The sequence below is a fragment of the Dermacentor silvarum genome, chromosome 1 (assembly GCF_013339745.2).
Source record: "Dermacentor silvarum isolate Dsil-2018 chromosome 1, BIME_Dsil_1.4, whole genome shotgun sequence".
NCBI classification, from domain to species: Eukaryota; Metazoa; Arthropoda; class Arachnida; order Ixodida; family Ixodidae; genus Dermacentor; species Dermacentor silvarum.
This window is the reverse complement of record NC_051154.1, coordinates 106,838,111-106,863,074: the sequence shown is the minus strand read 5'-3', so window position 1 is coordinate 106,863,074 and position 24,964 is coordinate 106,838,111. Positions and strand designations below refer to the sequence as shown.

The following is a 24,964-nucleotide window of genomic DNA, read 5'->3' as shown; positions in this document are numbered from 1 at the left end:
TACTGTTTGCGTCCTGTCTAACCTAGCGTGGAAAAATGGGTATACGCGTCTCTGTGACTGGTAGTGTGTCGTGATGTCGTGGAACCTGGTCATACGATCCTCCCCCGCCCAGACGTTTGCAGTGCCCCGCGGGGACTTTTCCTCCGATGATGCTCGGTGAGTGAGTCCTCGAGCAACGCGGTGAACCGCTTCGTTGGGCTTGCTCAGTCCAATGTGTGCCGGGATCCATAGCAAGTGCCTTCGGTTATCGAAGTCGACTCTCCCTAGTGTATGGAATTACGCTAGAGTATGTGATACCCCTCTTGCGAGATGCGCCCATTTGCAAAATTGCGAATTGCCGTTTGCGAATCGCAGATCACGTATGTAGCCTTGGCTTGTGTGAGGGCCAGTGCTATGGCCGCTTCCTCTGCCGCTTCGGCATGTGCCGTGTTCACGGTGACGCTGGCTAGTAACTGCTGCCACGAAACTCTCGTGTAATTTTTACAGCGTAAGCTGTTATGGGCTCATTCCAATAGCCGTTTCTGGTCGCGATGACGCCGCCGCACCCACCCCGTAGCCGCTATCGCCGGAAATGCGAAAAAAAAGTACCCGGCTACCCGCCGGGATCGAGCCTAGGCCCGCTCTGTGGGAGTCGGATACTTTACCACTGAGCCATGCAAGCGCTTGCTATCACGCAGAAAATTCTCTTTATATGCGCCCTGCGCCTCTGCGCGTGCGCGCAGGTGCAGACGACCCGTGCCTCCGCCAGTATGGTGGCGCCATCTAGTTAACGTGCCTGCAACCGCCGCGTGCGACGACATGCGATTCAGACGAGGCGCGCAATCAACGCTATCCCGAAGCTAGGTGTGCACCACGTATTCTGGGTACCTCTTGGGTACACGTTATGGCGTCTCCTCGCAAGGTACGAACCGCTGCTGAAGAATCGAATCGTAGAGCTACCTGCGCGGCTACAACCAGGCATCATCGGGCTCAGCAGACTGCTGTGCAGAGAGCATTAGAAGCCGCAGCTCGCGTCGACGCGGCGGACAGTTCAGATCGTTCTCGTCAAAATCGAGGCGAAGACACTTTGCCGCGAAGACCTTGTTGTGCACGGTGCCGAAAGTGGATCTATTCTTGCGCCGCTCAACCAGCTTACGCTGTGACTGTGCTGCGTGTGCCGCGCAGGCCTGTGAATTTTTTGTTGTTCACCGCTCACAAAGCTACGCCGAAATGGAAACACCAAATAAGGAAGATGCACAGTGTGTGTAGGCGATGTATGATGCTTGTCGAGGAAAGAACAGTGACGACAGGTGCGTGCACTAAGAAGTATAGCACATACCTAGCTACATTTAAGGATTCTGTACATGTTGTGCCACAGTGGCACAATCCACCAATTCTGGAGGATTGGCCAAGAATGGGCACACACCCGTAGCAGATACTAAATGGCTAAATCAAAGAAAATCAAGTAAATCATTGAATGCGATGAACATAGTACGCTATATATTCCATTAAGATTGGTTCAATGTAAATTTTTTTGATCATGAAAGGTGCGCTCATTGGCACTATGTACTTTGTGGATCAGCATACAGGAGTTATATAAGCTTGTTTGCTTGCACTTACATTCGGCGGGCATATAACCTTCGTATATATTTATCCACAAGTATATCCGCCAAGATACCGACTGACCCAGCAGCATCCATGCCAAACCCGGAAGGGTAAGGCAAAGAAAGCTTTGCTTTAAGAATCTCTTCGAACTCAACGAAACGCCCTGTATATGTAATATATAACCGCAGTGCTACTTAAAGCAGGCGCACCTCCTATGCTTAAACGAACTGGAGTAGACGCGCGCTCTTTCCTGCCATTATTGGAATGCCGCAAGCGTTCTTTTGCTTGTTAATGTTCCCGTTGTTGTTTTCGCGCAGCTTTGAAGTCCTTCCACATCTACCAGCTGGTCCTAAGCAATGGAGCCAAAAAGACGACTCGGCTCCTTCTAGCCGACCTGTTCCCGAAAGAGCAGTGGCAGCGCGTCGAGCTACCGCTGCACAAGGCCGATCATAGCCAGCTCGAGTTCACGCTCACGAGGTCCTCCAGTCAGACAGGAGGAGTCGCGGCCATCGCGGGCGTCAGTGTCGCATCAACAGCGAAAGGTGAGCCAGACAGACGTGATATCTTCCTTTCGCGAGCCGAAACAGCGCTCGCGCAAGTCTTTGTACGAGCCGCGTGCTGACTTCACGTGGAGAACGAACAAGGTGATCAACATTTTCGAGCGGTGATGGAAGACAAATTAATCTGTTTGCCGTGGTTGATGGGGTGTTGGTGATTGTGTGAGTGGTTGCAGCATTCCAGCTAAGCGTGAAGGACTATCACCGTTTGTTTTGCGTATAAAGACCTCTTGCGTGACCGTGTTACCTGAGGCGCGCACGCAGGTCTCCAGTGAAGAACACGGCAGACCACGCAAGCACTCTGTATAGAAGAAATGCCCGTGGTTGAAGTTGCGTGTTGCCATGCCTTGATATTTTGTGGCGTTTGATGTCTTGACTGTCGTTTTCCACGAACATATCTCGTTGCCTACCAATCGTTACAGCGTTGACGTGAGTTCGTCGCAATGAGTCTACGCGGAATTGTTTTCTACTAATCCATAATAGGAGCGCCACTTCTCGAAAAAAAAAAGGCTTACCATTCCGCCTGAGCGTCTGTTATCCTGTCAGGGAATAACCGAATGTTTATTAAAAATGTTTAGGACGCTGGTGGTGCTTTTTGAGGCTTTTTAAAGAAAATATAATTATATAGCACTCACTTAGTTTATCCGGTACGGCCGCTGACTGTCAAAATCAGGGGTGTTTCCTTGGGAGATGTGAACACGAAGGAAAGGCCTCTTTTGCGAGGCATTATAGAGAAATATTAGTTACGCTGTATGAATATCTTACGTTTCTGCTATAGCGAAACGTCCACAATGAATGACGTAGTCCTAAAGTTCTTGCACCAGCTCTCTGTGATGTCATGAATATTGAGAGCGTCTACTTTAGTCCGATTAATTGTTTCTCGCTAAAGTAGGATAACGTTGGGTTCCAAAGAAACGATTGACCCAACCTATCAAGTTTCGACAACTTTACTATTGCCAAAACGGTCGAAATACGAGAAAATACGCTGGAATCCGTGACTACACATTGATACAGCGGTGCTGTGGTTTCGGTCTCAGCAGCGGTAAGAAAAGGAAGTTCGGCGAAGTCGGCTTTGATTTTCTTCAATAATGATCAAACATATTTCCTGCTAAATGAATGAAAATAGAGTTCTGAGAACGGCAGTCGATCATGCACACAGCGTTTGTCCTAGCTTTGCTCGCACAATTCGCTACCAAAGCTCAACTCTTGTACTGTCATTCACCGAATGAAATTCAATACCTGCCGGCATTCTTACGCTAACCCAGCAATCATCAAAGTAACTATGCTTCTGCTTCATCATAAATGTATGTGCACCATTTATTTGTATTTGTATGTACTTTTATATGTACTTCTTTTTAGTGATTTACTAAATATCTTCCCTGATGTGTTAATTTGCACCACTTTTATGTGGTATATTATGTATGTTGTATTCAATCCCGTTTTCGTCCTCTTCCCCCTATCTAAAGCCTATTTGACCTTTTGGATATATATAAATGAATAAAAATAAATGTATCTATAATCAAGTCAAATTTGTTTTTTTAATTATGCAAATAAATATTAGGGAGTAACAAACAGTTACATTCTTAACAATATTAAGTTTTCAGCTTTGAGTTATACATCAAAATCAAAATGGCGCATTTTCTGCAGATATTCTATTACGCCCAAAGGCTTACGGCTTTCTCTTTTTTTCTTGTTTATTTTTTTTTGTTGACTCTAAGCGCGGCGCTTAATTGTTTAATTATCGTTCGGTATCGAAAGATCGCAAAGACAACTCAAACGATTTCTCTCAATTGCAGGTGGCTCAGAAACACCAGAGGAACCGATTCCAGGTAAATGAATACGAAAACACTGAATCTTTCATGGCGCCTGTCGGTGTCATCGCCATCGCCATTTCGTGTCTGTAAACGCGTAGAAGTAGTGCTCTAAACACCCAACAACCTTGTTTTGTCATTTTCGCCACCAAGGGCTATCTATATAACGTACGTACGATGGTTTCTGAGCTGATGTAGTTGGCTCATAATTTCCCGGAAATCAGCAGACACTTATTTTGACAGCACGGACGGAAGGCGACATCAGCAATGTGTTGCCTTCTGTCCGTCTTGTCAAAGCACATAAGTGTCGGATGATTTCCGGGAAGTACCTATCATGTGTATGCTCCCACTTCTTCAGCATGGCCTCCGTAGACCTACGTTTATTCAGCCATAAGGGATTTAAACGAACCATTCCCGAAGGAGCGAAGCTCCCGATCATCATCACGTTTCAGATGCCCTGCACGCTGTTTGTAGAAAACGTTCCCGAGTCAGCTGATTGTCTCGTCACCTGTAAGCTCGAAAGCAAAGCACAAATCGCCGGGCTCATATAAGTGCGCTTACCCGAGTAGCCACTGGACATTGCCGGCGAAATTATTTAGATAAATGTCAAGACAAAAAAAATATTGATTTAATAAACCCAGAGTTTTATGCTCTCGCACACCCCGTATGCATTCGCGCATAGAGGTATTGGCTGCGACAGCAGTATATGGCACATCTACATGCACTGTCGCCCGGCGACTTCCAGAGCGCACTCACGGTGCATGCTAATTTCGCTGGGAACAGTGTCGCGGCGCCTTGGCACTCCCATATTTCCTGTGTGAGGCAGCGAGCGTTACGGTGGTGGGGTGAGATATGGTGGGACGCAGTGTCGAAAAATCTTGCATAAATGAAAAAGGGGAGATGCACAGCATTCGAGAAACAAAAAGTATATGCAAGTAAAAATGATAGGACGAACATGGAGAGGGGCTACGAGGGTCAAATGATTTAAAATGACCGGATGAACAGTTACTTTATTCTATCTTTCTTGTCAACAAATCTTGTGATATGCAACTCGACGAACGCCGAAGGAGCAATAGCAGCCACGCCTAAGACACGATTTCGATATTAGACGAGCCCTATACTGCGGTCGCAGTACAATAAAATCGCCCTACATAGACAAAATAAATGAAACAAACGGCACATGTTAATGCTGCCCCCTCCTTCATTTTTTTGTCAGCCTTTTTTTTTCTTTTTTTCCTAAGCGCTTCTTTGAGTGAGCACGAATGGGTAAGCTGCAGGCTATACGCAAAAGCAGTTTCGTTTTGTCACCCAATTGCTGACGCGTCAATCAAATGATTGCCAGATATTGTGGGGTCTCACATGTGCTCTTGGGACAAAGGAACGACAACACAGTAGTGCAGACAATCAAAAGGGCATTTATTGCACCTTTCATACACTAATGCACACTAGCCGAATTACAACCAATAGAATATTCACACGGGCGCGCGACAAATCAAGGAAGTCCGACTCACTGCGACCCGATAGCGAGCGAATACGTTCGCCCCATGCTATGACACCATCGCCTAGTCGTTCACGTGTACAGTCACGCGAACGGTGGCGCGCTCGAACGATCCGTGTTCGTCCATACCGGTGTCCTGCTCTTAGCCTCGCGCGACGGTCGCGCGAAGCGGGCCGGCGCACGCGCGATGCGTTCGTGCGTGTTGGCTGCCGATCTCAACCCAAAGAGAGAGCGCCTTCGACCTTTTTCTCCCAAGTCACCCCGCCGTTCGGTGGCGTTAGCATCGCGACACTCGCGCCATCTCTCGCAACGCGCCGCAACCACCACGGCCGCCGCTGGAACTTAGCCACGCGGTGAAGCCGGACCACAGGAGACGCGTGAGAGTCACGCATCCCCACAATATTCCGGTCTCAATGGACAGTTGTATATTTAAACGGTTAATTCGCATCAGGTTCCCTTGCCGCTCTTTTTTGCTTATCCATGTGTTCGCGCACTGCCGTGTTTACAAGGAAGTCCGACTGGGGGGTTGTGGGGATGCGCGAGAGTCGCGCATCCCCACAACCCCCCAACCTTAAATCACTACACATACTCCCGCGAAACATGTCACACGGTCTATCAACGCGCTCGTCGCGAACAAAAGTTAGTACATGCGACAGTGTCCGCGCCGAGGAAATGTCCACACGTTATCCACAACATGCGAGCCGACATTGTCTCTGGGGTTCACCGCTGGCGTCCGTTGGTCACAGCGCCACCTCTGCAGATTCGATGGCACGACTCCAGCACAGGACTCCGGAAACGGCGACGCAGAAGTCGGCAAGAGCAAGCGTCGCTCGCGCCGACGCGCCCTGCTGACGAGAGCCGCAGTAGCTGTTGGTGACTTAGGCCTAATGCGTCGCTACTTTGACAACAACCGGCATCCAAAAAAAAAACATCACCCAAAATGGGCACAACAGGCAGCCGCGAGGAGACGTTAGCTCTGTGAGGTGGTCCTACCCCGCTCGGTGCACCCAGCATCCGAGTTGACGGCGCCCACCGTCCTAGACGGTGTCGGAGCGCCCGGTGCCAGGCCGCAATACCAGTCAGCCCGTAGCGGCACCCGTGGCCCGCGACCACACGACTCCCTGAGCAGCGACTTCCGAAGTCAAAGAGATAGAAGAAGCTATTTACATAAGAAATTCGGACCACCCACGAGGCTTCCGTACTCACTCGCTTCAGGCTTGCCAATGCTCCGCGGGCGCTAGGCCTCGCTCTCCCAGGATGCAGACCACGTGGCTCTCGTACCAACGAGTGTACTTCAACAAAACACTCGTGAAAAGGCTTATCATGTTGAAAAGTTCAAACACGCTACAGCAACCATCGCCTCTCTCAAGAAAGAACGCCGCCGACACTAGCGATCAAAATCCACGCTAGGAATACGCTCCGGTTGAAACAAAAGTTGTCTCGAACCGAGCAAAACTGTCAAAATTATCGTCCAATGCCTCAAGAGCCCCATGTTGGGCAGCCAGATGTGGAGTCTCACATGTGCTCTTGGGACAAAGGAACGACAACACAGTAGTGCAAACAATCAAAAGGGCATTTATTGCGCCTTTCATACTCTAATGCACACTAGCCGAATTACTACCAATTGAACATTCACACGGGCGCGCGACAAATCAAGGAAGTCCGACTCACCGCGACCCGATAGCGAGCGAATACGTTCGCCCCATGCTATGACACCATCGCCTAGTCGTTCACGTGTACAGTCACACGAACGGTGGCGCGCTCGAACGATCCGTGTTCGTCCATACCGGTGTCCTGCTCTTAGCCTCGCGCGACGGTCGCGCGAAGCGGGCCGGCGCACGCGCGAAGCGTTCGTGCGTGTTGGTCGCCGATCCCAAGCCAAAGAGAGAGCGCCTTCGACCTTTTTCTCCCAAGTCACCCCGCCGTTCGGTGGCGTTAGCATCGCGACACTCGCGCCATCTCTTGCAACGCGCCGCAACCACTACGACCACAGCCAGCACTTAGCCACGCGGTGAAGCCGGACCACAGGAGACGCGTGAGAGTCACGCATCCCCACAATATTCCGGTCTCAATGGACAGTTGTATATTTAAACGGTTAATTCGCATCAGGTTCCCTTGCCGCTCTTTTTTGCTTATCCATGTGTTCGCGCACTGCCGTGTTTACAAATCGCAGGTATCTTTCTGATCTCTTCGTGGTAATAGTAAGATCACCTAGTTTTTCTGGTTCACATGGGTTCTCGCAGATCTTAACTGCACATTTGACGACGGCAGCTATTGCCTCTGGAAGCCGGACACGAATGCAAAGGGACAACCGCAGTGGGAGCTCAGCGACACGACAATAGGGCAGCCTTCCTTCCCACTGTTCGACCATTCAACAAGAAACTCGAACGGTAAGATTACTTTCGAAGATTGCGGGGGCCTTCTCACATGTTGCATATTGGAAACGGATCTGAAAAGAAGGCGATAGAATTGGATACAAAAGAGGAGCTCCAGGCCTCAGTGGATTGAACAAACGAAATTAATAATAGCAAGAACAGGCGCACAGGTAAGGAACAAGTACGCCATCTTCCTGGGCATTTGTTTGTCTTCTCGAACAGCACTGTATTTCTGAGTGCTTAACACTGTCTGCGCCCTTGTTCACGATATATTTTTTTTAAGTATGCGCCAACCATTTTGGCAATGTCCAGCATTGCACTGTTAGAAGTGAAAAATGATACCTTTGTCTCAAGTTTCCTATTTTTAATAATAGCCTGTTTTCACATGATTGCCATCGCCACTGTCCTTGGTCCTATACTTCGAAATCCGCGTTCTGGCAATTGCTACCCGCCGTGGTTGCTCAGTGGCTATGGTGTTGGGCTGCTGAGCACGAGGTCGCGGGATCGAATCCCGGCCCCGGCGGCCGCATTTCGATGAGGGCCAAATGCTGAAACACCCGTGTACTTAGATTTAGGTGCACGTTAAAGAACCCCAGGTGGTCCAAATTTCCGGAGTCCCCCACTACGGCGTGCCTCATAATCAGATCGTGGTTTTCGCACGTAAAACCACATAGTTTAATTTTTTTGGGGCAATTGCTCTACCACAAGCGTTAATTGTAAAATATTTGAAAGTGGTATTGACTCTATATTCTAGAAACTCAGTGATTTACCACAAATGGTTTTAGCGCAAATAATCGAAGGTCATTCTCTCGAGGCATGAAAGAACGCACATCAGGCCTTTTATAATACAGGGTGTTTCACTTAACTTGGGCAAATGCCACGTAGCTGGACAGAATCAAGGTAATGTTATTTGTCGTCGCTTGGACATACTCAGATTATATTTAGCATTCCGCCTAATTAGATAATTATTCTTAATTAATTAATCAACTTCTCAATTATTATAATTAGATGAAAAGTGCCAATAAGAAAATTGTAGAGCAACATGAAAAACTCCCGATATAGCTTTCTATTGCTCAATACGTGCTACATAAAAGTATTTTTCCGAGCGTGAAAAAAAGCCCGCGAATACACGCAAAATTGCTGTGCGACAGGCCGCTCGAGTCACTTTGCGTGTATTCGCGGGGTTCTTTCACACTCGGAAAAACACTTTTATGTAGCACGTGTTGGTCAACAGAAAGCTGTATCGGGAGTTTCTCATGTTGTTCTACAATTTTCTCATTGACACTTCTCATTTAATTATAATAATTGAGAAGTTGATAAATAATTAAGACTAATTATGTAATTAGGCGGAATGAAAAAAAAAATCTTAGTATCTCTAAGCGCCGGCAAACAACATTACCTTGGTTCTGTCCACCTACGTAGCATTTGCATATTTTTAACATTTGGCCCAAGTTAAGTGAAACACCCTGTATATGTATACAACGTGGCTTTAAAGTTTTGAATGATTAAGAAAATAATTTTCTTTCTTTTTTATTTAGGTCGGTTCATTTCTACTAAAAACACCGGCTCAGCCGCTTCAGTAACCCGCATAAAAAGCCTCCCCTTGCCCGCCCAGTTGTCGACAAGCAGCCTCTGCTTCTCGTTCTGGTATTTCATGCTCACTGAACGCAATAGCAGGTACGTACGTCCTATATTCTTTGCTATAGATCTGACTGGGGGCACGGTAAAAATGGTTCAGGAAGCTTTTGTGTGTGTGAAAGTAAGTCGGAGCAACGCGGGACTTCATTCGGTTGCTCCAGCAGCGTTCGTTAGTTATCGTGTGAAGTTTTGTTTACGTCAGTTTATGAAGTTCCGTCTATAGATATTTGTCACTCACACTCGTATTTTGCGTGCATGCCTTTTTGACTACTGGGATCTATTTTCTATTAATACTATAGCGGCGATTGTAATGATGAGCGCAGATTAGCTTAACGGCCGCACCATTTCACCTAAATAATGGAGGTGTCTTCGCGACTGAAATCAGTTGGGTGTGGTTATCAGCGTCTGTCCTAGCTGTTAGTATATTGTTACTTTATACTTAAGCAATAATTATTATCTTTAACGAACTTGTTAGGATTTGTTTATTGACGCAGGTTTATAGACAGTTGCGGGTGTAGGCAGACGCAGAGGCTTCCCTTAATTATTTTTCCTACTTATGTGTAAACTTAGCTGGATCTATGTTTACAAGGTAAAAGGTTGGCTGAACATTCTTATTTCGTTTCAATGACTGTAAAAGAAGGCGAGCGAGTCACTTGACAATGATAATGTAATTTTCGTGTAGCAGTGCTGAAACAATATAATATAGGAAAGAACAGCGCCACAAATTCGAAAAATCGAATACAAGAGAGGAACTTCCTTTTATTCATCTCGTATAGTGCTTTCGATTTTCGAAAGTATCAAGAACGCTGGTTTGTAATTGTAAAGGTTGCTTGTTTAAGCATATTTATTGCAGTAATAATGAATGCAAAATCAACATGCTTTATAATCGAACACTTTAGGAATAACGATACGGAGCTAAAGCAAGAGAATTGTCTGGATCGCACACTCAGCAGGAATTGCTTTAAGCAAAGCTTTCTTCAGTATTTGTGAGGAATGCTGTCCTTGTTTAGCGACCATTTGCAAGTGTAAAGCACTCGAGGAAGTTGGACACGTTTTCACTGGGAATCGCCTTGCTCAACGTAATCTTCTGCCGCTGCATCTCCGCCGGACCCGTTCGACAGAAACCTTGGGTGTATCAGTCACACTACGCCCCGAACCGAGCTCGTACTGCATGAAGTTTCTCAAATTACTCGTCTTCGGGAGCACGGTGGAAGAAGATAGGTGATCCGACGGCGGTGCGAGGCGCGGCCACTTAGTGTGACTCTACGCGCGCCGCTGCCGCAAGGGGCAGCACCTGTTCTGGGGGCCACTTTTTCGCTCGCTTTGCTGGCGCATTTATGGGCACGCGCGGCAGAGGTGCTTTATTTCGATGCATATATGTCGTTAGCCTGCTTAAAACGACTCTATTTGGTTGGAGGAACGTCCCTTTATATTTCTGCCGACATTCCGATTGACTCCGATGCGGCGAACAGCGGCAAGCGCAGCGCGCCGTCTGCTCGAGCAGACGACGCGTCTCTCTCGTGTTGGAAATGACGGTATTTTGACAGTAAGTGGCATGAACCCTTCTACCTGCTCAGGATTTGGCGTCTGAATAACGAAAAGTTGCACATGTTTAAGTATGGGTGTTTAAATGCTGACGGAGGTCGTAAATTATCCACTCTTGTGCCGCTGCTGCAAGGCCTCCTGAACATGTGCTGCCCCTAGCGGCGGCGCTCACTTCCGGTCACACGAAGTGGCCGCTCTCTCGCCCCAGCGCGGGCGCGCCGTCGGAGCACCTTTCTTCTTACACCGTGTTCGGGAGTTAACTGCACGGTGTGGTTCCGCTGTTGTTTCATCACTGAGTATCGACGCCACCCGGCTTCGCATTTACTGGCAAGTGCGCACTCGCGTTCGAAGCCATTGTTCGCTGTGTATCGGCGATGCTCCGCTTCGAGTTTCTGGGTGAACTGTTTGCAAAAAAAAAAAAGCTTAGCTTTGAATTGTTACTGTGTTTAACCGAGCCCATCAGCCAACCACCGCCACCACATGTCCAATGAGGATAGTTTGAGCCAATCTCCCTTGGTTAAATCCTCATAGTTAGTGGAAAACCAACCAACCAACCAATCAATAGGATTCCATGCGTGTCCAGTTTATTTGTTTTTGCACAAAACATTGATCCTTCTCGTCGGCATAAGTGCCATTTTTTGGGAAAAAAAACAGCAACGCCGAACGCAGAAAGGCATAGGGACCCACAAACTCAGGGTAATTTATGGGGCCTGCCTCCTAGACGACCTGAATCAGTACCTTCTCTTTACCACGTTGCCCATTATCTAAGCATGAAATTATCCTTACAGCATAAGCGTGACTTTGGCGCCTTCAAGCTCCCCTTCTTGGTTCGAGCCCGGCGCAAGAATGACCGCATGGACGCCGGCTCTGGTTTACTTGGCAGGATCGCCAACCGCAAAGAGGACTCAGGTCAGTGAGGGGATAACAAAGAAAAGAAACATATAGCAGGCGCGGAGCCCAGTGACGATGAACGTCAATAAGATACGCTAAAGCTGCTTGCACGTATATCAGAGAACGTTTTGTATGGCTGTGAGCTATTTGCAGTCAGTGACTGAATACAACTGTTATCAAAAGTCCAGAGCTGTTTGCAGGCTTAGTGTACACCGTGGTTTCTTTAAATACTTGCTTTTCATCTTTTATTCGTTTACCGTGAATGCGGAAAAGAACAATCTTTAGCTACAAAGAGAACAAAAGCGTTTTCAACTCAACTTCACAATTTGAGGGTCGACTGCATTGGGTGAAGGGGTCACTTCTGATTTGTAACTGTTTTATGCATGTTTACATCTGTCATTGGAATATATATTCCCAAGTTTGGACAGTCTGTCTATCTGTGACCACATACCAAGTTTTTTGATCGCTCGCGCTCAATTTTCGGCAACTTTCATGGTAGTGGCGCACCGACGGGGGGGGGGGGGGGGGGGTTCAGGTGTTGTACCCCCCCCCCCCCCCCGAGGCCGAGTTAACCTCCCCCCCCACCCCCCAAGCGCCCAGCCCCACCAGTCCAACGTGTACCTTCAGTGCTCTGTTCACATTGTCATTACAATTCAGGCGGTGGCTTGAGGTCGAATTTTCCTGATTAACAAAAACACTCTATCACTGTCTTCATTACTCACTTTTAAATTACTTTGAGTAAAACGCTGAAGAAATACACATCATCATCATCCTTGGTGTTATTATTATTATTATTAATATTATTATTATTATTATTATTATTATTATTATTATTATTATTATTATTATTATTATTATTATTGTTGTTGTTGTTGTTATTATTATTAGGCATTTTTTGCTGTTGAATTCCTCTGGCATAATATACAAGGAAATTGCGTATTATACAAAGTGCTTGCTTCCCCCCCCCCCCCACAAAAATTCACCCCCCCCCCCCCCCCGGCAGACATCCTGGGTGCGCTACGTTTCATGGCTTCTCTATAACCCCGATATTGAGCCAACTGCCGTCTAAATTGCTGAAAGGGAAGTGATATGCTGCAAGTGAAATAAACGCTTATTGTTGTTAAACTGTACGCCGTCACATCGTCATTCGTGCGTTAAATGACAAGTAATTATATTGCGGCAAGGCTATACGCTGTTCTCGTCTGTCTTCTCTCCACCGCAGATTGTGGTTGAAGCAAGCATACAGGACGGGCTAATCGCAGCGGACGACTTCTCAGTGACGCACGGTAACTGCCCAAAACCATGTGAGCCTGATTTCCTTGTATTACAGCGGAGCTGTATATGTCCACCCTACCATGGATTTTTCGATGTCCGCGCGTCAAAGCTCTCGCGCCTTCTATGAGGAGGCAAATCAAACCAGTAAGGCATGTGCAGACACCTGGAGTAGCAAGAGGAAAGCCAAGAAGCCAGCCAATACATAGTTTCATACAGTGATTACTAGAGGGAACTCTGGCTCAAGTGTCTACTGGAGCTGCAGTCGGGGCGTTTCAGCCAGCACGGTTATTATGGGAAGTACATGGATTTGCTTAAATTTCGACCTTCTGGCTTTAAACGTCTCTTCGACTTCGTGAATTCGTCATTTGCAACAAGGTACTGCGTAATAAATAATTACATAAATATTATTAAAATCATCCGCCGGCAGGATTCGAACACAGGACCTCTAGAACAGAAGCGAGACATTGAGACCATTACGCCACGGACCCACGCAGCGCCAAACGGCATCGCACGCCCTTTTTAATTTGTTGCGGGCAAGCCAGCGTGTTGAGACGCTAGGTGCGTTTCAGTTTGGACACCTCGACAGGTCGAGCCGCTTTTAGTAGCGATTGCGTATGTTCCCAGAGTTGTGCGTTGTCAATAAACGTTCATTTTCGTAGTTAGTCGCACGGCGATATTTGTGTAGTTATTTTACAGCTCCGCTGGTAGCCCACATGCAGAGTGGAATGGCTGTGATTTTTATGCTGATATTGTATCCCGTGCTCTAATTAAGCGCCTGGTTTTAACACTGCCTTGTATTTTGTCAGTAGCAATTAAAGTCAATAGAGACACAGCCTCCAGAGACATAAAAATACACAACATATGCAAGGCTCGTCACTTTTAGTAGTCTTGAAAACTTCACTGAAAACGTCAGGTGGTGCGTTACACTTTAAATCGGTTGAGTATATCCGGATGGCAATGTTAATTTTCACAAAAATAAGAATAGCTTGCTAATTTGGAATTCGTAACACTTAACTGGACTCAGTTTTTGGAAATGAACTATCTAATTGTAAGAAATGCGCAAAAATGGTAAAATATAAAGATGATCATGTGCTTAATGATGTAAGGGCTTGGAAAAAAACAGAATATTCGGGAAATTTTGGTTTGGTTTCGGAATTTTGGTTTTTCTCCCGCACAGAAAAACCGGGAAAAATGCGATGCCCCTTGTTATTATATTTTCCAGCATACATATAGCATAATTTCGTAAACGAATATTACGTTTTATTTCGATGGCTAAAGCCTCGCTTGAACGAAGATTGCAACTCGCAACTAAAACTCGAACATTGTTATGACTGAGAGATATGCATATTTGCAGCTGTTGCAAGATGCACTCTTATTTTCTTGCGGCTACACGACATGTACTATCGACCCAAAAAGTTTACGGACCAAGGAATCTGACAAAAAGCTGAATATCTCCGCAGCCTCAAAACGCAGCCTGCAGGTATTCCCATTTCCACTGGTATATGCGAACAACATTGTGATGTACGGTTTTACTGGTTACTTTTAAAAGCTGCTCGGATATTTAGTGTTTTCTTAGATCCCGTGGTCCGTAAACTTTTTTGGTCGATAGTACGTCTGGGCAACACTAAAGTTAAATAATGTATTAAGGGCACGGACGATGGAACGATGGAAAAAAAATTGTCAATTTTGTCCGAAGGGCGAAGCATTCATTGACAGTGACAGCAAGGTTTAGCATTGCGCTCGAACGCCTCGGACGGTGTTCTAACTATACGCGGTTGCGACATGTTGGGGCGACGCAGCACGCAAGGCAACTGCAGAAGGAACAGCGCCCTGGCAGATACCGGGCGTCTCGCAACGCTGGCGTGGTTAGGAGCGCCGCCAGTGGCGTAGCATCTCGATGGTGCACGATATGAGGCGGGTGGGACACGGTCGGCGTTAGTCATTACAGAGTGAAATAGCGTTAGCTTGACGCTTACTGTCCGTTTCGCTCAGATCAGTGCACGTCCGCAGCAGCTCGGCAGGAACGCCAGCTGGGCTTATAGTATATGTACATACCTGCGCACAACGATCATGCCAGCAGCGGAAGGCTGAGTGCTGGCCTGGTCCTTTTTTCAATGTCTTCCATTAATCTGCTTGTGTTGGCAAATAGCTTAGTGAACAAGTTAATAAATCTTGCTACAAAGCGACGTGGCGGTGTACGAACAACAGATTATTTTTTCGTGCATTTGTGCGCTGTTGAGCAACATCCGCCTCTAGTATAGAGTTGTTTCATGGGCGCGAAGAAGGACAATTTTTCATCAAATGTGATGTGCAAACATTTATTTAGTTTCCAGTGACCGCTGTCACTAATGAAAGTAAATGGTGTCACTGATGAACACGGTATACTGTAAGTCAGAACGATTGCAATGGTCGCTGCTGAATGTCAGAAAGTAACATCAAATAACGTATGCTCGAGTACACAGATATAAAAGCATTAAACAGGAAAAATGTGATGGCCCGATAACGTCCAGCCTGCATCAAAAATATTGCCTTCGCGGTAAAGGTTTTTCTTTTTTTTTTTTTTTTTTTTTTTTTTTTTTTTTATTTACGCTCAACTACGAATGGTGCATGACATTACGTCTGAGCTAATATGCCCTTCTGAAGAACCACTGCAATTAAATAATGTATCAAAGGCACAAATAAAGGAATGATGCAAAATTTGTAAGTTTCGCCCGAAGGGCGAAGCATTGACAACGATAGCAAGGTTTGAGCGGATTCCTTAGTTGCACACGAAGTAGAGCGCTACGCTAGGGGCCCTGGCTACGCCCATATTTTCTCATAGTTCTTGTCCACCGTACTAAATTGCGTCGATGTGGTGAATAACAACCTAAAAAAACACTCTTCCCTTTCCGTCCCAGCTCTCTGTGCTTTCGAAGGCGGCGTTGAATGCGGCCACACTCGGGACATCAGCAACGTTCGGGAGTGGGTTGTACAGCAGGGATCTCAGCTCGGCGTTACCGATCATACCTTGCGAAGCACATTTGGTAAGAAGAGATGCTGGTGGAGCAGACACTATAGGCTTATATTCTTAGAAGCGGAAAGCGTGATAGTGTGCTGCTCACTCATTTTTTTTATTTACCTTAGTTCAAGGTGATGTTAGTGCCTGTATGGGGTGCCAGATACTATTTGTCACACGGAAGAGATACTGAGAATAATAGATATGCACCAAAAATATTGCCATGAATACAACAGAATTTTCGTACAAACTTCGTGTCGCTTGAGCACACGAGTGTTGCGCAATTTACGCATGCGGCGTAGCAAACGCAACAACGACAAAAAGAAATTGTATTGCATTAACAGTGGTCATGTTGCACCGAAAGATACACACAGATTTCAGGTTATGCATAAACAGTTGTACTAACATGCAAATTGTGCGCACATTTAACAGTCAGCGATATTTATTTAGCACTCAGAAAAGGAATATTGTTTCGACTCCCGCAGTAACTGCATCGCAGAAAGGGAATAGAACCTCCTGGCGAATCCCGGCATTTTACCCATTCTCCAGAGTAGAACCATCAGTTGATGTACTTCGGATAATGAGTTGTTTCTCTTGGTGTTCTCACGTTTTTATATATTTAGAGCATCGCTAAAGAATTCAGTGTTTAGTAGCCATGTTAGACATAAACTATGCTGACGTGCGTTTGGTGAATTTTGTATCTACTTCATTTTTATTTTTCTGTCTCAATAAAGATGTCGGTGCAAAATGCATGTCTGAAGCTGTAGGCCATTCAGACTGATTGGCAACTCTAGAATCACTAAGAAGAATGAAATAATAGTTTTGTGGTATGTAGTGCACAGAGGAATGATTTGAAAATATTACAATGTTGGGCTTTAATGGCTTTCTAATTCATATGTAGAAGTTTGGAATACTATTGGAAGGATAGTTACTGAGCACTTTACGAGGATAAAAAAGGAGGACAATGAACATGAGAATGCAAGACGCGTATCATTTGCACTGTTGGTGTCTGTAATATGTTCTCGTATCCGTTATTTTTTCGTGCGCTGCTGTCCAACTATGTGTGATCAACTATCCTACTGACTAATATTGAGCACGGTCAGAAACACTGACCGAGACATTCACACCTTTTATTTCCAAAGGCCACTTTCTATACTTGAACACAACGTCCGTCAGGCAGAGCCGTAATTCCATCGCAAGGATCCATCTTCCTGTTCGCAATGCAATGCCGGATGCCTGTCTAACCTTCTGGTGGCGTGCCCATGGAGAACAAAGCGAGCTCAATGTCTACAGGTAAGCTACAACCATGTATTGACCCTTTTCGCGGAGCAGTTTGTTTTAGAGAAGCGAGATGGCGCTCACGGCGGCGCGCCATATCTCTCCTCAGCGACCGTAGTTCACGCGACCGCGCACGCATACGAAACCATTACCGCTTCTACCTTGCTTTTGTGCGATCAGCTGTCGGAAATGCCACTGAGTTTTCGCTAACACACTGTGCTCCAGTCATGCTAGGTTGAATCATGTGGATTGAAGACGTCTGCAGTAGTTGGCTGCAAAAATAGTGACTGGCATGTTAAGGAATGGAATGAATCTGTGTGGCCAAGTTCGCGGACCGTTGCTGCAACTGTCCGAACGTGTTACCGGCACTTCGTGGTGTACGGCTTTCCTCGAGGATACAGAAATTTGCTCATCCGCCAGCCTTGTATCGCTAACCTTCAAAGCAAGGGCTTCACCCCCGGATCGTCGGCAAGAGTGAGTACCACTTGTTAAACAATGACAAAGCGAGTAGCGCCGCTTCCTGTCATAGTAAGTTTCGCGCACGTTATCTATACACATCTGTCCCAAATGGCAGGAAAACTTACACCCACTCTATCGCCGACGTATCAAGAATAAGTGAATGGGCGCACACTTGAATATATGCGCACTAAAATTCGCACAATAAACGACGGACTACACCGATGGCGCACGAATCGAAGCTGAATGTTTCGTGACGGTCCACAAGAGTAAGCAAGTTACTAGCTGTAATATATATTCGCTACAAGGTATTACAATGTACAAAACAGCTACGTTTCAAGCCTTGTGCGCAGCAAGAACAAATCTATCGGAATTGAGCACACCCGCGAGCGATTAGGCAGAAAATAATCAGATAGTGGCCGCACCGAGGAACTTCACAGAAACTTACAAGCCACTGCTTCAAAATATTTGCCGAATAAAGAACAAAGAGCAAAACACACTAAGCCTGACTGAATTCATGAGCGGAATGTTTGGAAAGCTTGGAATACATATTTAGTCCCGCTTTTAGAACAAGCACCATATACGCTGCTTGCGCCGTTTGGACATAACTTAATTAGCTCCGAAAGCGCTTTTGCATGTTCTCTGAAGCTGTGATCAAAGCTTCGTGTCGTCCACCTAGTCACCGTCTGTGATATCTCCGAAAACAGAGGTTTTCTAAGCCGCGCCGGCGTCATACACTTCCATTGTAAACAAGGAGGCAACGGAGGCAGTTGAGGCAAGCAATGGACGCGTCACCACGTGATCAAACATGGCAGCGCCCGCGGGATCGCCGCGAAAAGGGTCAATAGATACCAGCGCAAATAGGTTTTGTTTTTCCTTTTTCTTTTTTTTTTCTTTTTTTAAAGCAAAGCTTTGTTTGGCTCTTCCCCTGGGTTTGGCGTTGGTCGTCGTTTCTTCGCCGGATATGTTTATGGATATATATATAGACAAGTTGATCGACTGGGTATGTGCTGGCTGCTGTCTTGCCGAGTGGACAACTTGGGTCATTAGGTGCGTGCAGCTGGGTATGTTCCCATTCTTAGTCAATCCCCCAACATGGATGCGCCACTGGGACACAAAGAATATGAAGTCTTGGATGACAACCTCGGCACTGGGTGTGTGCGACTGGGTATGTGCCATTTCTTGGCCAATCGCTAAGAATTAATGTGCCGCAGTGACACTAGGCGTATGAGGCTTAAATATATTAAAGCGATGCTTTCTTTGCCTCTTCCCCGGGGTTTGGCGTTCGTCGTCGTTTCCTCTTTTAATTGGTATCGGCGTCGCATCGCTTTGCAAGATCTCATTACCACGACGTGCAACGTGTCGTGTGAAATGACAACAGCAGGGGCCATATAATGCACAACTATACCCATTCCAATCTTTATTCCAGTCTCCTGGCGTCAAAAACCGCCGACACAAGCAACGAACGAAACCCGTGTTGTTTGAACGGCCCAATCAAACGCTATCCCCGTTTAAAGGAGGTCACTTTTGTTTGCTTTGAAGGCAGATAGCATTGCCTACCTTGTAGGTATGTCTTATCTAATTGGCTGATTGGCTGACAAAAGGCGAGGAGCGCGCAGAAGTTGAGATGGTTTCTGTGGGTCTGAGTTAGCGCATTGAAAGTAGATAGCCAAATTAGGAGCGTGGTGCCGGCGTCTGCGATTGGTCCGCTTCCCCTTAGCTTGAGGTGACTGGTCGAAAATCACGACAGCGTGCAACGGAATGTTAAAAATGCCGCTAAAGCAGGTCCTCCGTGAAAAAGAGGTGGCAGAGCGATGTCGTATACGTGCCGAAATGGCTCGTCAACGTTATAACAAACCAGTTGTTGGTCTGCGTTCGTCCTGTCTTCGTCTACCTCGGTGTCTCGTCCCTAGCGCAGTTTAAGTTCCGAAATAGCGTTATAATGCCTCCCATTCTTTTTTTTTAAATTATCCACAGACAATTTAATTCTCCCCGGCAGCTACGAGTACGAGTAGCCAGTGCCAGAACGATCGGCGGGTAGCCATCATTTATTCCTTTCGGTACGGGGCAGTCTCTGGTTATTACGAAAAAAAATTAAGTTCGGCATGTTATGGCATCTTAAGTGCGTACACGTCACTTTGAAGTGGTGTTTTCGCGGTTTTGTGACGTCGCGTTACAGATAGGTGAAGTGGGTGCAGCGCCCGAAAAACTTTCACCAATTGCTGAGGGCTAATGGGGGAAAATGCGTAGAATCGAAAATAATTCATTTTTGTCGGCCTAATCATGCATAATCAGTTTATACACGTCATATCAGATCGTAGTTTTCGTGGTTTTCGTGACATCACGGGACAAATAGACGAAGTGGGGATGGCCCTAAAGTTTTCGTCCAATCATGGAGTGCTAGTGGCAGAAATACAATGAAACAGATTAGAATAGGTTTACGTTACAGCGGCCCAGGGTTCTCTTTCAACATCAAGATGTGAAATAATAATAATAATAATAATAATAATAATAATAATAATAATAATAATAATAATAATAATAATAATAATAATAATAATAATAATAGAAGTAAAATTTTATTGTCACATAAACGTCTTCACAACTGATAGAATTACTCCGGCAGCTTTGCACTCATTTCATTAGCATGTGCACCAGCGTAAGCGCGAACATTGATGAGCTTAAGCATAAGCATGTTCCCCAATTTCAGAGCTAACGTCGATAAACTTATGCACAAACTTTGTATACAAAACTTCGCTTCGCTTAATATACAGGGTGTTTCAGCGAACACTTTCAAAATTTATTTAAGGTTGCCTGTGGCGGATAGCCCTATTCTAGTTAATGAGCTGGTCTACTCGAAGAGGCGGACATTACTTGCACAAAAAATTGAAATTCATAATCGACTAATTAACAAAAAATCACTAATTAAGGGTTTAACTAATTACCTGATGGCCCGTATTGCAATTTACAAATTGTAGCCGTGGAGTTCGCAAGGCGGATCCACTTAGAATTAATGCTCAGGATGACATAAGTTTCGAGACATTAATTCCCGAACTTTGCGGAGAAATGCATTGGCGTTCCAGTTAATTTTGTGCTTCAATGCATAAAGCGACGTTTTGTTAAGAAACTAACTGGAATGCCAATGCATTCCTCCGCAAAGTTCGGGAATTAATATCTCGAAACTGGTGTCATCCCGAGAATTCGTTCCAAGTGTATCCGCCTTGCGAACTCCACGGCTACAATTTGTAAATTGCAATATGGGCCACCAGGTAACTAGTTAAAAACTTAATTAGTAAATTTCTGTTAATTAATTGATTATGCCGTTCAATTTCTTGTGCAAGTAATGTCCGCCTCTTCGAGTAGACCAGCTCATGAACTAGAATTGTGCTACCTGCCACAGGCAACCTTTAGGAATTTTTGAAAGTGTTCGCTGAAACACCCTGTATATTCCAACAAGTGCGTCGGACCTGCTTAACTTTTTTTTTTTTTTGTTAAGGCTGCCAACAATAATTCACTGTTTCAAGGGAAATTAAAATCACATCCTTTCCTCTGCAATCATCTCTACTGAGCGTCATTAATAGGCGTCGTTAATGGCTAGTGTAATTCTTCACACAGGCCAGCGTTCCATCCATTGCATTGCCAGGTAACTTCCTCTATAATCTGGAAGTAATGGCGCCCGTTAATTATTAGATAATGCTCCAAGTGATTGCAGGACATTCTCGACATCCCGCAGGTAATAACAGCACGCATTATAGCATATGCTGCTGTTCTTGGTTAATTTGTTTCTCTGCGTCTTACAGCAAAGCAAACGCCGGTTGTCAGCAAACCAGTTACGCGATAATCCATCGAGTTGTAACTGTCACCTCGCTGTTGTTGAACTGCTTCCTCAGCAAACAGCGTGTTTACCTCCGGTGCAGATTTCCGTGTTTCTTTCTATTACATTCTGTTTGCTTCCCTGTTTTCCCGTTTACCGTGCAGTTGCCCAAACTGCTTCAAGGAATCGGCGCATATTCTCGCGAAATATATCTTACCAGTGAGGTTGGAAAAATGTTGCGGGCAAATAAATTAAAGTGTGCCGGCCCCTAAGACATTGCTTTGTTACAAGCATCTCAAAGTTCTTAGTTTTTCCGTCTATCTGCACTTGCTTTTCCTACTTTTTCGCTTTGTTCTGCAAATTATTATTCTGTGTCGTTTATTTTCATTATGTTTCATTGCATTAGCGGTTCAACTACTATCACCAGCTCTTATCAAACTACACGCTTTAAAGGAACAGCTACTTTACCCCTTACAAAGTTTATTATGGTGCGAATAAAAATTTACCAGAGGTACATTGCCTATGGAGGCAGAAAATCAAACTGCGCTATTGATAGCTGGTCGCCGAATAGGAAAAGGAGGAACACGGTGCAGGAATATGGACAAAAAGGGGCAGAGGGCGCAGCAGCTTAGCAAGACAGAAAATGTGAAAGGCGGACAAAGAAATAAACCGCATGATATCTCAGCTAAAACATAAGCACACGAAAACAAGCACCAAAGCAAGGGAGGTTGGGGGAGGGGTGGATGCGGCAAAGCTACAACTGCCGTTTCTTCCTTCTCGTGAGTAAAAACTATATCAAATATGTTTTCTGTGTTTACCATACTGCCATCCATAACTCTGCGTCCTTCTCAATTTGACGCAGTCAACCGCTGAAAAAAAAATGCAGCAAATCCAACGAGTTGGAATCTATATACAGCGAAGCTTTGAGTGAGTACATAAAGAGCGGAAACACGAGTTTGTGTTTAATGAATGACCGCCCAAATGGACACGGAAGGCTTTATTCGGGGATTGTAGAGAGACTAATGCAATGCCGCCGCTGCCGTGTATGCATCAAGGCGAGCTTTCTGGGTTTTTTTTTTTCTTTCCCCGCGCACGGCTGGCGCCGTCGCTGCCGCGTATGCGCGGAGGCGAGAGCCATCTTGTGGTCGTGCAAGGAAGCCAGCGGCGCGCGCCTCGCGCGTACTCCGCTGTGATTGGTTGGCCTATTCGGCAAGAGAACAGCCAGGCCGCAGAACCCACGGTCACGAAACCCGACGAGGTTGGCAAAGAAAGGTTTAAAAATCGCTGCGGTGTGAATGCTCTTGACTGCACGCAGGCTCGTTCACGCTGAAGGCCTCGACAACGCCCTTCTTTCATTGGACACCGAAGAGAGCATCTGGTGGAACGGCCGCTCAGTAAACATCACCTCCGACAGGCCGTGGCAGGCGAGTGCTTAGCTTTCCGCTGATGCCTGACTACGCTGTTATTTTTATACGCCGAATATGTTTACACACAGCCTTTTATAGAGATTGACACTGCTTATGCCTGGTCCACGATATGGAAAGCAAAATTTATGCATGGCTATTGTTCAGCAAGCGTTCTGTAGCTGACCCAAAAGAATAAGACACTGAAGAACGCCAGAACCGTAACTTGTAACGCTTGCCAATAAAATTTACAAAATAACTAAGTTCTTGCTCTAGAATTCTGCATATCCGTCCTCCGTGTCCTAAGTTCTACAGTTTGTGGCCAATGCAGATATTACTTTTGAGGAAGCAGTGCTGGCTGCTTGCATTTGAACAACGGCACATTTGTGAGCATAAAAGTTTATTCCCATAATTGTTGGGCAAGGCAGTGCCGCTAGGGCGCCAGCAGCTTTCTTTCTCATAACGTTTTTTTTTTTTTTTTTTCACTCTTTCTGTCAGTCGCAAATTATAACCTCATCACAGCACTGCGGGTCTGTATAAGGCCAGAGCCTATAAACAAATCTGGCTATTTGCTGCACGAAGCTAATTAATAATAGAAGTCAATTACACTTTATGAAGTCATCAAAAAAGTGCCTGCATACACTAATATCGAAAGTTACCCCGTTTATAATAGCAAATAGTACTGAACAGAAAAGAAATACTTGACCTCTAATTCTTTTTAAAGTGATGACTTGATATAAATGAAGCATATGAAAATCATTTTATTTCTCCCCTGCTCGCAGGTGGTATTTGAAGCACGGATCCCTGACTTTTTCTCGACAGAATCTGGCATACTTCTCGATGACATCGAGCTTGTGCAGGGGGCATGCCCAGATGAACGTAAGAATAAGTTTCTTTAAACTATAAGTTTCATTCTTTGTTTTAGCCATACCCTGTACCATTCCAACTTTTCTCAGCGCCAACAGATAGCGTCTTTATCAACACAGACTTCCATTTCGTGTCTATTATGACGCTTCATATTCATAAGCCAGCTGATGACCGGGATACAAAGGAAATGTGTGCCACATATAATTCCCTCCCTCAGGATAAATTTTGTCCTGAAACTAAAACAGCTGTTTTCTGCCCTGACTGGTAGTACTGAAGTTCACCGAAACTGTTTTTCAAAAGCCGTCGGTTTGCTAGCGCGACTGCAGATTTAATAAAATACTATATATATATATATATATATATATATATATATATATATATATATATATATATATATATATATTTATTTATTTATTTATTTATTTATTTATTTATTTATTTATTTATTTATTGGTACCTCAAATACCCTTCTCGAGGTTTTACAGGAGGGGTGGGCATACTTAGTAGGTTATATTTTCGATGAGTGCCTTGAACGATGCATGACTGGAGTGGTGCATCGCTTCGGCAGGTAGATCGATGATTCCAGTCTTTCGCTGTTTGAACGAAGGAAGAGTTAAGATGAGCGGCGGTGCGAGCTGGAGAGGGATAAACAGCCTTTGAATGGCTATGACGGGATGAAGTGCGATGCACAGGTATGATGTCGGTCTGGTGAAGCAGCGAGTGATAAAACTTGTAAAAGAGACATAGCCTTGCAGTTTTGCGGCGGTGCTCGAAGGTTGGAAGGTTCAGAGATGCCATAAGTTTAGTGACGCTAGTGTGGTAAGAGTTGTCGGAGTGAATAAACCTTGCTGCGCGATTCTGTATGGATTCCAGTGCTGTTGCCAGGTTAGATTGGTATGGGCCCCACACTGAGCATGCGCTTTCCAGTTTGGGTCGGACAAGTGTTAAATATGCTAGTAGTTTTACTGAAGGAGGAA

General features: G+C 45.5%; 2 protein-coding genes across 2 annotated transcripts in view; both read left to right on the top strand.

The window, feature by feature from the left end:
• The window catches only part of LOC119453620 (MAM and LDL-receptor class A domain-containing protein 1-like), a 109,505-nt gene extending 86,352 nt beyond the window's left edge, over window positions 1-23,153 (top strand). Inside the window, exons 24-32 of the mRNA XM_049666620.1 lie at window positions 1,902-2,126; window positions 3,938-3,970; window positions 7,694-7,840; window positions 9,364-9,502; window positions 11,797-11,917; window positions 13,122-13,203; window positions 16,072-16,197; window positions 17,312-17,462; window positions 23,033-23,153. Coding sequence (XP_049522577.1) covers window positions 1,902-2,126; window positions 3,938-3,970; window positions 7,694-7,840; window positions 9,364-9,502; window positions 11,797-11,917; window positions 13,122-13,203; window positions 16,072-16,197; window positions 17,312-17,462; window positions 23,033-23,153 — 1,145 coding nt within the window. The remainder of the gene's footprint in view (window positions 1-1,901; window positions 2,127-3,937; window positions 3,971-7,693; window positions 7,841-9,363; window positions 9,503-11,796; window positions 11,918-13,121; window positions 13,204-16,071; window positions 16,198-17,311; window positions 17,463-23,032) is intronic.
• A 744-nt stretch (window positions 23,154-23,897) lies between these two features.
• LOC119434430 (MAM and LDL-receptor class A domain-containing protein 1-like) overlaps window positions 23,898-24,964 on the top strand; it is a 51,004-nt gene continuing 49,937 nt past the window's right edge. The window contains exon 1 of the mRNA XM_049671929.1: window positions 23,898-23,999. The gene's annotated coding sequence lies outside the window, so the exon portion shown is untranslated. The remainder of the gene's footprint in view (window positions 24,000-24,964) is intronic.